Here is a 15,782-nt window from a genome sequence, read left to right as displayed (position 1 = left end):
TCCGTCTCCAACACTAGTCAGCATTGCGCACCGTGGTAGTCGGTGGTTGGATGTGCGTAATATGTGGCCGAACCATCTCAGTCAAAGAAGAATTATGTTGACATCCCATTAGGGTTGCTTGGTAACAATAGGTAACTTGAGAGTGATTCGAGACCAGATAAACTGTACTTCAGAGTGTTCCACATAGCTTTTCAATCTCCTGAATTAAGAGTGAGTCATTATCCCACTTTTTTGATAGTCTTACTAAATCCCAAGTCTTTAATACCTGCTTTTTTTTATAAATTTGAAAAGCTACCCATTGTTGTATAGTACCACATTCATTCCCATCTCTTTTGCTTCCGCTGCATACCACTGCCCATGATCATTGCACAGGTTTTTCGTCAGTTTACGTCCACATTGCCTTTGTCCCTGATCGTGTTTCGACTCTGATGGGATGAGTTGCCGATAATTCAGTAGCTGAGATTGAAACCTATCGATACTTTTTAACCATTTGGTAGATATCATTGCTGTTTGGATATCACACCAATACATATAGAGGTGAACATCACATTTTGACGATTGACTAACTGCTTCTCTAGTTATTCCTGAAATATGGGATGTTTTTTTGTGTATTGTTAAACAGATTTTGAGGGCTTCTATATCAGATGTTTCACTTTATGAGTCGAATTGGTGTTTGCTAAGAATAAACGGTTGTCTAAGCATAGTTGGAGCACACGATTTTCATTGTCTGTTCACTGAGTTGGGACACAGGAAGACTTACCTAAGTGTCTTCGACTTTGGTTTAGACTACCTACTTAGAGATTAAAACCCCCTGATACAATTACGTCCGAGGGTTTGGTATTTTGGAGGATAACATAAAACTTTTTGAAAACTCATCCTCCACTTCTATTAAACTGTAGAGATTAGGGATGTTGGCAGAGACGACGAATGTGGTGTGGTAACTTGGGCCAACACACAGCTATGCCAGGCTATACGTTAATTACGATTGGCAGACTGTAGGGTTTACATGTATGCTTAAAAATTGAGAAGTGTATTAATTTCAAAATGATACATATATTCAAAAGGCAAGAATCAAATATACATACGTTTTATTCATATTTTATAGTTTTCATGGAAATGAAAAAAGTTTAAGGAAAGATAGCAATGTATATGCCGTTTCTCACCAATTATTTTTTCACGCAGTTTAATTTGACATACAGAAATATGAGAACGGATTTAGGACGATTCAGCGTGCCACTGCTTGATCCATTCACAGATTTGAGAAATATTTTTTTCTAAATCTTCAGGGGTATTATTAATTAGTTCATGTACTATGTCTGCATTATACGATTCCCGAGCCTCGTCCAGAACAACCTATATATAAAGAGAGAGAGAGAGAGAGAAGGATAATACAAATTGAAAGGAATATACGATAGTAGTCAAATAAAAATGGGAAAAACTCAAGTATTTTTACACTTATTTATACAAATATGACTTTTATTACTAACTATATTAGTCATAAGATCACTGAAAACAAGTGAGGGAGCTTTTCAGTACATGTGCACAAAGACTAAATGTTCAATTTCATTTCAAAAGAAACCCAACAATTATTTTGTACATTTTAAGCAGAGATGAGTGGTGGCTAACGGTGGAATCCAGGGTCCACGTTTCGTCCTAATCAGAGGTCGTTAGCCGGATGTATCTGCATCCCAAAGTTGGTGTTCACTACGGGACTTGAACGCATTAATTTTCGCTTCAAATGCTATCATGTTATCCACTTAGCTATCCGCACAGGATGCACATACGTCAAAACAGACTGGTCGGTTGCAGTCCTACACATCAATGGGAAGATTCAAGCGACAAGGATATACGAATTATTCAGTACACTTTGTATTATTTCACATTACGTTAAATTGTTTTCCAAAAAACTTTCCAACAAAATTCCTAAGAAATGATAAAACCATGTCATCATTTAATCTTATTTTCTTTCTAAACAATCCAGAATAAAATTTGAACGTTGCTTCAGTGTACTTTACAATATAATACTGATGTTGTCATCTGTTAGATTTGAGTAAACTGTCAGACAGATTAAAACTTGGAACTTAAGTGAGTTTTATTTTATCCCTCATCAATTTTCCCTTATTGACATTCAATTTTTTTCTCTGCTGATTTGATGTATGAAAACTTGAACTGATGGACTATGTGTAAGTAAAAACTTCACTCACATTTATTTTTATTTGAGCACATAAATATTGGTACAAAGGGTCACCAAATACATATGCGCCAGTATTAGTTATCATTGATTTGTGTGAGAGCTGTGATACTATCTGGCCGAGGGTAAGGAGAGTTCACTTTCCCTCTCGAAATACTCTCACATGGCCGCGCGTATACAACCACTGACAGGGAAGTCCTACTCACTGCCTTCTCGTGGCATTACTGTTGTTTACGAAATTAAGAGGACAAAAAGCAAATGTCCAGCGCTTCGACTGGGTTGGTGGATATGAAGAATCCACCTAGGAGAGTTGGAAAACCCTGATTCCAAACCAAGTGTACATGGGTTCCAGGTTCCTGAGAGAACAAATGGAGTATGGACCCATTGTTAGTCACCGGCTACCACGAGACTGAATCTCCTATTGTTGCTCCACTACCTTGTGGATTAGACCCTCAGGTCAGGTTTGGGCACCCAGGTAGTATCACAACCTTCGTACAAATCAATGATAACTACTAGCGCATATGTATTTGGTGCACCTTTGTACCAATATTTTTGTGTTCAAATAATAAATAAATGAATATATCATATACAGCACTAGATAATCCACTTACATAAATGTGATCAGTTAGCTAAACTTTGTTAACGATTTGGAGGTCGGAGCGAAATTTCCTTTCAAATGATATATAAAGGCATTACCCTCTAGGTGTTGGGATGTAGGATGTTTTGACCATTCGTTCAAGTTTAAGAAAACTGAAATTGGAAGCAAAATTCTTCAAACTATTACTAACTTACGCCTGTTACCCCTCGTGGAGGAACATAGGCCGCCCACCAGTATTCTCCATCCAACCCTGTCCTGGGCAATCCTTTCCATTCTTTCCAGTTAACATTCATCCTTTTCACACCTGCTTCTATTTCTCGGCCTAATGTGTTGTTTGGCCTTCCTCTTTTCCGTTTCCCTTCAGGATTCAAGGTTAGGGCTTGCTTCGTGATGCAGTTTGATGATTTCCTTAATGCCCTACCCACTTCCAACGTCTTTTCCTAATTCCCTCTTCAGCTGGAAGTTGGTTTGTCCTCTCCCATAAAACGCTGTTGCTGATAGTATCCGGCCAGTGAATGTTGAGTATTTTGCGTAGACAACTGTTTATAAATACTTGTACCTTCTTGACGATGGATGTAGTAGTTCTCCACGTTTCTGCTTCGTACAGTAGGATTGTTTTGATGTTCGTATTGAAGATTCTGACTGTGATGTTGGCTGACAGTTGTTTTGAGTCCCATGTGTTCTTCAATTGTAGGAATGCTGCCCTTGCTTTGCCAATCCTCGTCTTTACATCTCCATCAGATCCTCCTTGTTCATCGATGATGCTTCCCAGATACGTGAATGTTTCCACCTCTTCCAGAGTTTCGTCATCAAGTGTGGTTGGGTTGGTGTTCTCCGTGTTGTATTTGAGAATCTTGCTTTTCCTTTGTGAATGTTGAGGCCTATCGATGCAGAGGCTGCTGCTACATTTGCTGTCCTCATCTGTATTTGTTCGTGTGTATGAGATGGGATGGCTAGGTCATCTGAGAAGTCCAAATGGTCTAATTGGTTCTGAGATGTCTATTTTATTTTGTGCTTCCTCTCAGATGTCGAGATCTTCATAATGCAGTCTATCGCCAGACGAAAGAAGAAGGGGGAGAGTAGACAGACTTGTCTGACTTCGGTCCTTACTGGGAATGCATCTGTCAGCTGTCCTCCATGTACGACTTTGCACTGTAGTCTATCGTATGAGTTCTGGATAATGTTGACAATCTTCCCAGGAACTCCATAGTGTCGAAGAAGTTTCCATAATGTTCTCCGGTTCACACTGTCAAACGCCTTCTTATGGTCAATGAAGTTAATGTATAGTGACGAATTCCACTCAACTGATTGCCCAACCATGATCCGTAGTGACGCAATTTGGTCTGTGCACGACCGATCCTTACGGAATCCAGCCTGTTGATCTCGAAGTTGGGCGTCTACTGCGTCTTTCATCCAGTTGAGCAACACTCTATTGAAAACTTTTCCTGATACTGACAACAGTTTGATGCCTCTGTAATTCTCAAATTTGCTCAGATCTCCTTTTTTTGGTATCTTGATGAGGTATCCTTCTTTTCAGTCCGTTGGCACTTGTTCCTCCACCCAAATTTTCTTGAATAGAAGGTGATGCATGTTTGCAGTTACTTCAATGTCTGACTTCAGTACTACAGGTGGTACGGTGTTGTCAGGTCCATCTGCTTTCCCACTCTTGATTTGTCGGATGGCCATCTGGACTTCGATCGTTGGAGTGACAGATATAGGAAGGTCAGTGTGTGCTGCTTCGATCTCCGGTGGATCCAATGGAGCTGGTCCATTCAGCAGTTCCTCGAAGTATTCTGCCCATCTTTCCCTCTGTTCTTGAATCTCTGTGATTGTCTTTCCTTCTTTGTCCTTGACTGGTCTCTCCGGTTTAGTGTATCTCCCTGCTAGTTTCTTCATTGTATCATATAGTTGTCTCATATTCTCTTCTCTTGCAGATTTTTCCGCCGTCGTTGCTATTTCTCCCATGTGTTTCTGTTTGTCAGCTTTAATGCTCTTCTTCACTTGCTTGTTTGCTTCTGCGTACTCTGATCGTGCCTTGAATTTCTCTGCTCGTGTTTGACTGTTGGTAATTGCTATTTTCTTGTTCTTGCTTTCTTGAATCTTGTCCAGGGTTCCCATAGAGATCCATTCCTTATGATGATGCCTCTTGCGACCCAGAACCTCATGACACGTCGAAGTTAGTGCTTCTGTTATCCCTTTCCAGTTGTCCTCCATTGTAGTTTCTTTTTCCGATAGATCCTGTAGAACTTGGAACTTGTTGTTGAGAGTTATCTTGAATTCGTTGAGTTTGTGAGTATCTCCAAGGAAGGCTGTATTGAACCTTTGTAATGCTGTTGTTTCCCCAGTTGTCCAAAGTTCCTTTAACTTCAGTTTAATCTTGGACACAACCAGGTGGTAATCTGAAGGTATGTCAGCTCCTCTCTTGATTCTCACATCTTTCATTGTCCCTCGGAATTTTTTGTTGATACAAATATGATCTATCTGGTTCTCTGTGGTATCGTCCGGTGAGATCCATGTAGCTTTGTGTATGCGTTTGTGTGAAAATATTGTGCCGCCTATAACCAATTTGTTGAATGCACATAGATTTGTAAATCTCCCCCCATTTTCATTTCTCTCTCCTAGTCCATGTCGTCCAATCATATCTTCATATCCTGTGTTGTCCACTCCAACTTTAGCATTTAGATCTCCCATCAGAATGGTGAGGTCCTTCCGTGAGCACTTCGCTATAATTGATTGCAGCCTTTCATAGAACTGATCTTTATCATCGTCCTTGCTATCATTGGTGGGTGCATAACATTGGATAACGTCCATTGTGATCCCTTCCTTCTTTGTTTTGATTGATGCTTTGATTATCCTGGGTCCATGAGATTCCCATCCTAAAAGTGCATTTCATGCTTCTCTGGACAACATTAGAGCAACTCCCTGAGTGTGTGGAGCATTTTCCCCTTCGTGACCGGAGTACAGCAGCATCTCTCCCGTATCTAGCCTCTGCCATCCAGCTTGGGTTCAATGAGTTTCGCTGATTCCAAGTACTGTCAATTTGCATTTCCTCATTTCCGTTTCTATTTGACTGGTCTTCCCGGTCTCTCACATTTTCCGGACGTTCTATGTACCTATAAAAATTGTTGCTCTGGTTGTTAGAAGGGGCATCGGCCTCGTGACTTCAGAACAATCTCGGTTCTCATCATGAAGCGTCATAATTCTTCCTTCAACTGGGAGGGCAGAGTTTAAATGGTTTGAATTATTTTTCTGGTTATCGTTTTTTTAGCGAGTTAAGTTTCTAGTCTGAGCCATGTTGGCAGATGCAGACTACTTGGTTGGGGTCCGCGTGACTATCGTAACCAATGGTTGGAATCTCTAGGTGACATGGCTCAGAATCGATCACAATGGCGTAGGTGTATACACTCTTTATCTTCCCTTAAACCTTGAGATTAAAATTGCTTCATATCTGTCTTTCCTCCTGTACTACATCCTTATATACAACCTTTCTTTTATATATTAACACCACTAAATTAACTACTTCTATGAATTCGGTGTTCATCTTGTTGTGCTAACGAGGTATGGCAACTTGGACCGATGCATGTGTGCCTGGTCCTACATTGTAGCTGACTGACTGACTTTCTACGGGATAGAGTCGTTAACCCTATACCCAACCCTCCTCCTTTACCCGGGCTTAGGACTGGCAGTGACTCTAGAAGAGCTACAGGCGGAGTTTCTTCAAATTATGCCTCCTTTTATTTCGAATTATTGTTAGATAATCAGCTCATGACGACCAAAAATGGTTTAAGCCCAACGAATATCCAGATATCAAGTCAGATAGAACTTTTCTTACATAGCCTAGGTGACCATGTTTTACTGACTCCTCAGATAGAAAGAAATGAATATTATCGATGACCATTGTACAATAATAACCGATAGGATATTTGATATCATCTCCATAGTAAGACTCGTCATAATCTGGTTATAATCTCTCTCAAACGTGAACTGTTTCTTACCAAGTTTTTCAGAATAATCATGATCATTATGCAATAAGTGAATACTCAACTCTAGGTATCAATAGGAAGAAAATGAAAGACCAACCTGGACAATTTCACAATGAATAAGGTCTGATACCTTTTCTCTGGAGTAATTACGAGAAGTAAGACGGGGATAGAGAACGGTATTGTCCGTTCTCAACACAAACACAGCATCAAACCATCGTTCAGGAAAGAATTCACAGGAATGATAGTCAACAATCTACAAGGGAGTAAATATGATAAAAAAGGTCACACCTGCCCACCCGATGACATAGCGTCTTCTAATTCATCCACGATTCTATCTTCATCCAGGATATGACACTGATTAGCTTCATCATATCCATCATACAGTTCTCCTTCCTTGGCAACGTCATTGATGCTGATATAATTCAGTGAACTACGTCTAGATACTTCTTTAGAGATAGTTGTTTTACCGGTGCCAGGTGTGCCCGTTATTAGAATGTTTGGTAAAGTTGCAGTGGGCATTTTATAGATAAAAATGTAGAAAGTACTATTAAAGGAGGTCCAAACGTGTTCGAAGAAGATTCTCTTGATCGGACAGACGGTCAATGGTACAAGTAAGCTGAATGACCTTATTAGATGTTGAAGATATAACAGGATCCTGATTGATAGTGTGGCTGATAGCGGAAGAAATAAGTTCAGCAGAATGTGAAGTTTTTATAATATTTTGAATAAGATTTTGTATAGCTGAGACTGTTTTTAGAGTTTTGTTTTGTAGCTGCAAAGCGGCTTTTTCGTTCCAGTTACTTTTGCTGGACATCAAATTTACTAATGAATTATGGAATCCAAGAGTTCATAAAAATGAACCTCATATAACTGGAAAACAAATTTACATCAAACTATAGTGTGAATTAAGGAAGAACACTAAACTCCCAATAATTTTAAGTTTCATTAAATGTATCACGATGAAACGCTAATCTTATGGTGAAATCAAAGCCTACTACTTGTGTACTAACGTTAATAAGGGATTTCTAAAAAAAAGCATACTATATATTACTATGACGAGTGATTGTTAACCAAAGATAATTCGAAAAAATAAAACCTGTGCATAGTAGGGATAGTTTTGTGGCGCTGGGTCGACGTACATAGTGCCAAGTTTTAGGTTATTTATAACCAACTAATTAACTACTGACTACGATTATGCATACAACTCCCCTTTAAAAAAATCACTGAAATTACCGCGAAGTTCACTTTCAACATGTCAGGGTCGAATAGCCTTGAGATTCCTGATATTCCTGAAGTAAAATACGACTGTAATTATGCATTTTTGCCTTAATTGGTTCGCGTTTCAGACCTAAATCACACTGCTGATGTACAGTGAGTATTTTTTGCAGTCTTAAGACAATATTAGCTTACATATATTAGTAAAATAATCTTGATACAGCATTTCTTAGGACTCCATTTTGATGATCATTGATGTGATGTCCTAAAAATTTACTTAAAAATATGTGGCTTTTACTTTTAAAAAGTCGTCCGCAGGGTTCATGATAAACAGGCTTCATTCATTTACACATTGCTTGGTATTGTACTGACGTTCTTCAAGAGGTTTGATATATTCCGACGAAAATTGACATCGTTATTACAACATGCGCTAAACATTCTCTCTAGATTTAGTTTCCTAACTAGTTGGCGACAAGTTGTTAGGAAATGTACGTTGACATAGCAATATGAACTATCACTTTCAGTTAGGAAAGGACAGGAGGCTAGGCGGCCTGTGTTTGTCCTGACTGTGGTGGTCTCTGAGTTGATCCAACCTTCTTTTGAAAGCATCGACAGATGGAGCCACAATTACGTGTTGAGTTAGTGAGTTCTATTCGCTGATGATTCAATGGGAAAGTCAGTAGTCATCTGACAAGTAATTTGTTCTGAGGTTATGAACTCTTATGGAGTTTCTTCGTAAATTTTTTGTTTTGGAAGACAAGAAAAATGAGGGCATATTAGATGCAAACTTATTACTAAGTAAGTGGTCAAGTCGCCTCTGGTTAATCGATATGACAATGGAAAAAAAGGTTATAGTTTAGTATGTCGAGCATCATACGGAAACTTTGCTATTCCAGTAATCGGCTTATTTACGGTTCTCTAAACGTTTTCCAACAGTTCACTATCTCTTTTTAGACAGGGGCTAGCCGCTTGTACGTAGTACTCTGGTTTAGGGCGCACGGACACCGTGTACAAATTCGGGAACGTTTTAGCGTCTACATGGCTAAGGGCTCTACGTATTGACTATAGGGTTCTAAAACCTCCGGCAGCTATCAAATGGCAGTGTGCAGTAGTTTTTAAGACTTGGCTAACGATGTGTGTGTTGGCTAACTCCGCCTGTAGCTCCTCTGGGGGTTGCTGCCGGTCCCAAGCCCGGGTAAAGGAGGAGGGTTGGGCATGGGGTTAGCGACCCCATCCCCTAGAAAATCAACTCGCTAAAAAACGCTAACCAGAAAAAATCATTCAAACCATTTAAACTCTGCCCTGGGAGTAGAAGGAATAATTATGACGTCTCATGATGAAAGCCGAGTTCATTCGGAAGTCATGAGGCCGATGCACCTTCTTACAACCAGAGCAACAATTCTTATAGGTACATGGAATGTCCGGACAATGTGGGAGACCGGAAGAGTCTTCCAAATTGCTGCAGAAATGAGAAAATACAACCTGGAGGTGCTTGGAATCAGTGAAACGCATTGGACGCAGGTTGGACAACAATGACTGTCTTCAGGAGAACTTCTGTTATACTCCGGTCATGAAGAAAATGCCCCACATACACAAGGAGTTGCATTGATGCTGTCCAGAAAAGCACAAAATGCACTTATAGGATGGGAATCTCATGGACCAAGGATCATCAAAGCCTCCTTCAAAACAAAGAGAGAGGGCATTACAATGAACGTCATCCAATGCTATGCGCCGACCAACGACTACGATGAAGACGCTAAAGACCAATTCTACGATAGGCTGCAGTCGATCTTCGAGAAGTGCCCAACCAAAGACCTGACCATTCTGATGGGAGATCTCAATGCCAAGGTTGGAAAGGACAACACTGGATATGAAGACGTCATGGGACAACATGGACTGGGAGAAAGGAACGAAAATGGTGAGAGATTTGCAAACCTATGTGCCTTCAATAAACTGGTCATAGGTGGCACCACATTTCCACACAAAAACATACACAAAGCCACTTGGATTTCACCGGATCACACTACACAGAATCAAATCGACCATATCTGCATCAACAAAAAGTTCAGGAGGACGATGGAGGATGTGAGAACCAGAAGAGGAGCTGATATAGCATCCGATCATCATTTGCTGGTCGCCAAGATGAAACTAAAACTCAAGAAGCACTGGACAACGGTGCGGACAACATCACAAAAGTTTAATACGGCCTATCTTCGAGATGCTGACAAACTCAACAAATTCAACATAGCCCTCAGCAACAGGTTCCAGGCCTTTCATGATCTACTCAATGGAGAGGGAACTACCATGGAGAGCAACTGGAAAGGTATCAAAGAGGCAATCATTTCAACATGTCAGGAGGTTCTGGGCCAAAAGAAGCACCATCACAGGGAATGGATCACTGTTGGTACACTGGATAAAATTGAAGAAGGAACAAGAAGGCAGCAATCAATATCAGCCGAACAAGAGCGGAAAAAGCCAAGGCACAAGCCGAATACACAGAGGCAAACAAGCAAGTGAAGAGGAGCATCAGAACCGACAAACGTAAATATGTGGAAGATTTAGCGATGACAGCGGAAAAGGCTGCAAGAGAGGGAAACATGAGACAACTGTATGATACAACCAAGAAACTTGCTGGAGATTACCGTAAACCAGAAAGACCAGTGAAAAGCAAGGAAGGCAAAGTAATCACCGACATTGAAGAACAACGAAACAGGTGGGTAGAACACTTCAAAGAACTCTTAAATCGACCAGCTCCACTGAACCCACCCAACATCGAAGCAGCACCCACAGACCTCCCAATCGATGTTGGCCCACCAACAATTGAAGAGATCAGCATGGCCATTAGACAAATCAAGATCGGCAAAGCAGCGGGACCAGACAACATCCCGGCAGAGGCACTGAAAGCAAATGTAGCAGCAACTGCCAAGATACTACACATCCTCTTCAGTAAGATGTGGAACGAAGAACAAGTACCAACAGACTGGAAAAAAGGACTTCTGATCAAAGTACCAAAGAAAGGTGATCTTAGCAAGTGCGACAACTACAGGGGCATCACTCTCCTCTCAATACCAGGGAAAGTCTTCAACAGAGTATTGTTAAACAGGATGAAGGATTCCGTAGACACCCAACTTCGAGATCAACAAGCTGGATTTCGTAAGGATAGATCGTGCACAGATCAAATCGCAACTCTACGTATCATTGTGGAACAATCAATCGAATGGAATTCATCACTGTACATCAACTTCATCGACTACGAGAAGGCATTTGATAGCGTGGACAGGACAACACTATGGAGGCTTCTTCGACACTACGGCGTGCCTGAGAAAATAGTCAATATCATACGGAACTCCTGATGGACTAAACTGCCAAATCGTCCACGGAGGACAACTCACCGACTCGTTTGAAGTAAAGACTGGTGTAAGGCAAGGTTGCCTACTCTCACCGTTTCTCTTTCTCCTGGTAATAGACTGGATCATGAAGACGTCAACGACTGGAGGAAAGCACGGGATACAGTGGACAGGCAGGATGCAACTTGACGATCTAGACTTCGCGGATGATCTGGCTCTTCTATCACAAACGCAACAACAAATGCAGGAGAAAACGACCAGTGTAGCAGCAGCCTCAGCAGCAGTAGGTCTCAATATAAACAAAGGGAAAAGCAAGACTCTCCGATGCAACACAATATGCACCAATCAAATTACACTTGGCGGAGAAGCTTTGGAAGATGTGGAAACCTTTACATATCTGGGCAGCATCATTGATGAACACGGTGGATCAGATGCAGATGTGAGGGCGAGGATCGGCAAAGCAAGAGCAGCATACTTACAACTGAAAAACATCTGGAGCTCAAAACAATTGTCAACCAACACCAAGGTTAGAATTTTCAATACAAATGTCAAGACAGTTCTTCTGTATGGGGCAGAGACGTGGAGAACTACGAAAGCCATTATCCAGAAGATACAAGTGTTTATTAACAGCTGTCTACGCAAGATACTTCGGATCCGATGGCCAGACACTATCAGCAACAAGTTACTGTGTGAGACAACAAACCAGATTCCAGCGGAGGAAGAAATCAGGAGGAGGCGCTGGAAGTGGATAGGGCACACTTTGAGGAAATCACCCGATTGCGTCACAAGACAAGCCCTCACATGGAATCCTGAAGGTCAAAGGAGAAGAGGAAGACCAAAGAACACATTACGCCGAGAAATAGAGACAGACATGAGAAGAATGAACAAGAACTGGATACAACTAGAAAAGAAGGCCCAGGACAGAGTGGGTTGGAGAATGCTGGTCGGCGGCCTATGCTCCATTGGGAGTAACAGGCGAAAGTAAGTAAGTAAGTAACGATGTGTGTCCGGAGGATAGGTAGCTCACTTTGTATGTATCTACACCTTACCCGACCGTTGCTGTTACCTTGGTGTGGTGGTCGGGCTTGCCTATTGTGATGAACCAATTGGGTTATACTGGCTGGAAAAACCGTTCCTCAAGGTCCCATTATGACAGACAGGTCTACTGAAGAACGGTAAGACTAAAAGCAGCAAACCCAAAGTTCGAGGTCAAAGTAGTACTGCTGACCGTACAGAGGTGTGACGGCAGTAAGATATTTCCTTCAGGCAATCAACATGACAGCGATGCTGTCTTCCCACAAGGAAGGGTGGGGTTAGAAAAGATCGACCCCAAGAATGCACACTCTGCCTGATCCAACGGATTTCCGTCTCTGGTGGTAAGGAACACACAAAGTACGTAGCTAACACGAAACCTACTCACAAAAAGGTCGTGTGTGACTGTCCTCAAGCAGTTGTCCCTTTGGCACTGCAGTCATGCTCTCAGGCCACTAAGACCAACACTCGAACCATATTTTCTTTTCAGGTAACTCTAGAAGAACCCTTCCACGGTGTAGGCATCCGGGAAGTGATAACCGCCCTCATACCTTTAACGGCACTAAAAACCACTGTATTCATAATCAATCTCCTTCTTCGATTCCTATTACTCCTCCCACCTCGACTTTCAACACTAAACTTCCTCCTCAAGTGTCACCATGGCCAACAATTCTAGTGCGCGAATCAATGTCCCAAGTCTACTAAAACCTTGCTCCAAACTACACATTGAAGCCTTCAATGTACGTACCCTATGTCAGATGATATAGTCCTGTTTGGTGAAGACACTGACAAAATGCAGAGTCTTCTGTTGGAACTCAGTAATAATGCCAGGATGTTTGGGATGCGTTTCTCCCCATCCAAATGTAAATTGTTACTCCAGGACTGGCCTGCGTCAACACCTGAACTAAGGATAGGGAGTGAAGTAGTCGAACGCGTCGACAACTTCACTTATCTTGGAAGTCTGATCAGCCCTAATGGGTTGGTGTCTGACGAAATCTCAGCACGGATTCAAAAAGCTCGTTTGGATTTTGTCAACTTACGTCACCTATGGCGAAGACGAGATATCCGTCTATCAATTAAGGGACGAGTATAATGCGCAGCAGTTCGCTCTGTTCTACTTTACGGCTGCGAAACATGGCCATTAAGAGTAGAAGATACTCGTAAGTTACTAGTATTTGACCACAGATGCCTTAGAAATATTGCTCACATCTGCTGGGATAACCGGGTAAGTAATAGTGAGGTTAGACTCAGGGTATTAGGAAATGTTGGTAAATCAGTTGATGAGGTCATGAATCTTCATCGACTGAGATGGTTGGGCCACGTGTTACGTATGCCTGAACACCGATTACCACGACGCGCAATGCTGACTAGTGTTAGAGACGGAAGAAAGTTAGGGGCGGCCAAACCAAAACATGGCATCAGTGCTTGAAGTCACTAACTTCTAGTCTGAGCCATGTTGGCAGATGCAGACTACCTGGTTGGGGTCCGCGTGACTATCGTAACCAATGGTTGGAATCTCTAGGTGACATGGCTCAGAATCGATCACAATGGCGTAGGTGTATACACTCTTTATCTTCCCTTAAACCTTGAGATTAAAATTGCTTCATAACTTTTTTCCTTCCTATACTATATCCTTATATACAACCTTTCTTTATATACTACCACCACTTAATTACTTCTATGAATCCGGTGTTCATCTTGTTGTGCTAACGAGGTATGGCAACTTGGACCGATGCATATATGTGCCTGGTCTTACGTTGTCGCTGACTGACTGATGTCAAATCGGCCAACATGCCTCTTTGGCTAAGACCCTAGAATCTCGTACGATTGATGTATGCTGTCTCCGAAACACGCATACAGGATACTAGTGTGGTCATTCACTTGACCTCATCTCGCCAAAACGGAGGGGTGACGAGATACACCATCCGTGTATCTGGTGACTTGATGGCTAGTTCTCGTTGACTGGCAGGTGTAGGCATAGCATTAATTACGAGAAAGATATAACTAACAAAGCTGATTCAACCAACTCTGTTTAGAGTTTAGTATCGGGAATAGTGCTATTTTTACCAATTAGAACTGGGACATGTGAATATACATAAGCATATTCAACCAGGTGCCAGGAACCAAGCTGTGACGTGTTGAGATATTATTTACAAACCAACGTGTTATCGTTCACAAGAACTCGCGTGGTGAAACAGTAGACTTAGGGAATGCTTTTGAGATTGGAACTTATCTTCTGAGAGCACGAAATTGATCTGTTGCATTGACAGACAGCTAGCTATTAGTTTCATGGTGGTGACCCATGGATTTCAATTTCAAGCAACGCAAGCTAGGGGTGTACATTGATTAATATTCACCTATATTACCAAACCTAATCGGTGCGATCTCTTCGAAAATCAATTTTGCTGGATTTAACATTTTATCAATAACAGTAGCCAGAAATATTGCTTTTGGTCTAATGATGAGGACTCATATGTTATACAATAAATTCCCAATCTCCCAACTTTAAGGTTTCCCAAAAAGTCCGACGAAAATTCGTAGTTTTCCTTAAATTTCACGAGGTTTTCGGCCATTTCCTCAAAACGGACAAAATTTCCCCCAAAATAGGGAGATTGGGTTGATTGATTACAGAATGACATATCACTTTAAGTTTCTGGTCTTAACGGCCTTTAACAATTTTAGGACTGGTGATGGGGAATTTTCGTCAGTAATCGTCACTTTTTAGACTTATTGTTGAACATACTGTACACATAGGAGTTCGCGAAGTTGATGTCCGGTCATGTGATACAGATTAACAGCAGCTCAGATGAACATACCTCCATGTTGTAAGGACATGTGGGTGAAGACATACAAAACTAACTGGCTTAAGAAGAAATAAAAGATCACCAGAAAGGAATTACGACAAACGACCTACTATGCAAGATAACGAGGGATACAGTGACGAGAAACGTAAACTACCGCCAATTTCTGTCCTCAACATCAAGTGTAGAGGATGAAGTGAAATTTGAATAATTTTTTCTGGTTAGCGTTGTTTTAGCGAGTTAGTTTTCTACGGGATTGGGTTGCTAACCCCATGCCCTACCCTCCTCCTTTATCTGGGTTTAGGACCGGCAGTAGCCCCCCTAGGAGCTACAGGCGGAGTAAAGGGAAGTGTATCATATTTATTCATAGAGTTTCTAGTGTCCTGATGGTGCAATTCATTTTCCGAACTATTAATATGTTCTCATTAGACGTTTTTATTATAGGTATCTAAAAGTTTACAACTCATTGAGAAAGTGGACTTTTAGGACCTTTTGGATAAGTTCTCTCAAAATATCAGTATTAGGCAGAGGAAACACAGGGAATCGGGATGGTGGCTAACTATCTTGATATTTATAGACGTGGAATTATTCTTAGCCTCGTCAGATGCTGTACCA

The 15,782-nt window shown here is 41.4% G+C and overlaps 1 protein-coding gene across 1 annotated transcript; it reads right to left on the bottom strand.

Moving 5' to 3' along the window:
• Positions 1–6,823: 6,823 nt before the first annotated feature.
• Positions 6,824–15,338, bottom strand: Smp_050570 (hypothetical protein). The gene is made up of 3 exons (XM_018796667.1): positions 15,281–15,338; positions 7,061–7,642; positions 6,824–7,025 (listed from the first exon to the last, which is right to left on the bottom strand). Exons 2-3 carry the CDS (start codon positions 7,289–7,291, stop codon positions 6,843–6,845), a joined length of 414 nt encoding a protein of 137 aa, XP_018651786.1. The 5' UTR covers positions 7,292–7,642; positions 15,281–15,338; the 3' UTR covers positions 6,824–6,842.
• Positions 15,339–15,782: the final 444 nt, after the last annotated feature.

Source organism: Schistosoma mansoni, chromosome 4, assembly GCF_000237925.1.
Source record: "Schistosoma mansoni strain Puerto Rico chromosome 4, complete genome".
NCBI lineage: Eukaryota > Metazoa > Platyhelminthes > Trematoda > Strigeidida > Schistosomatidae > Schistosoma > Schistosoma mansoni.
Note: the sequence above shows the minus strand (reverse complement) of the source record. Positions and strands in the feature narration are given on the sequence as shown.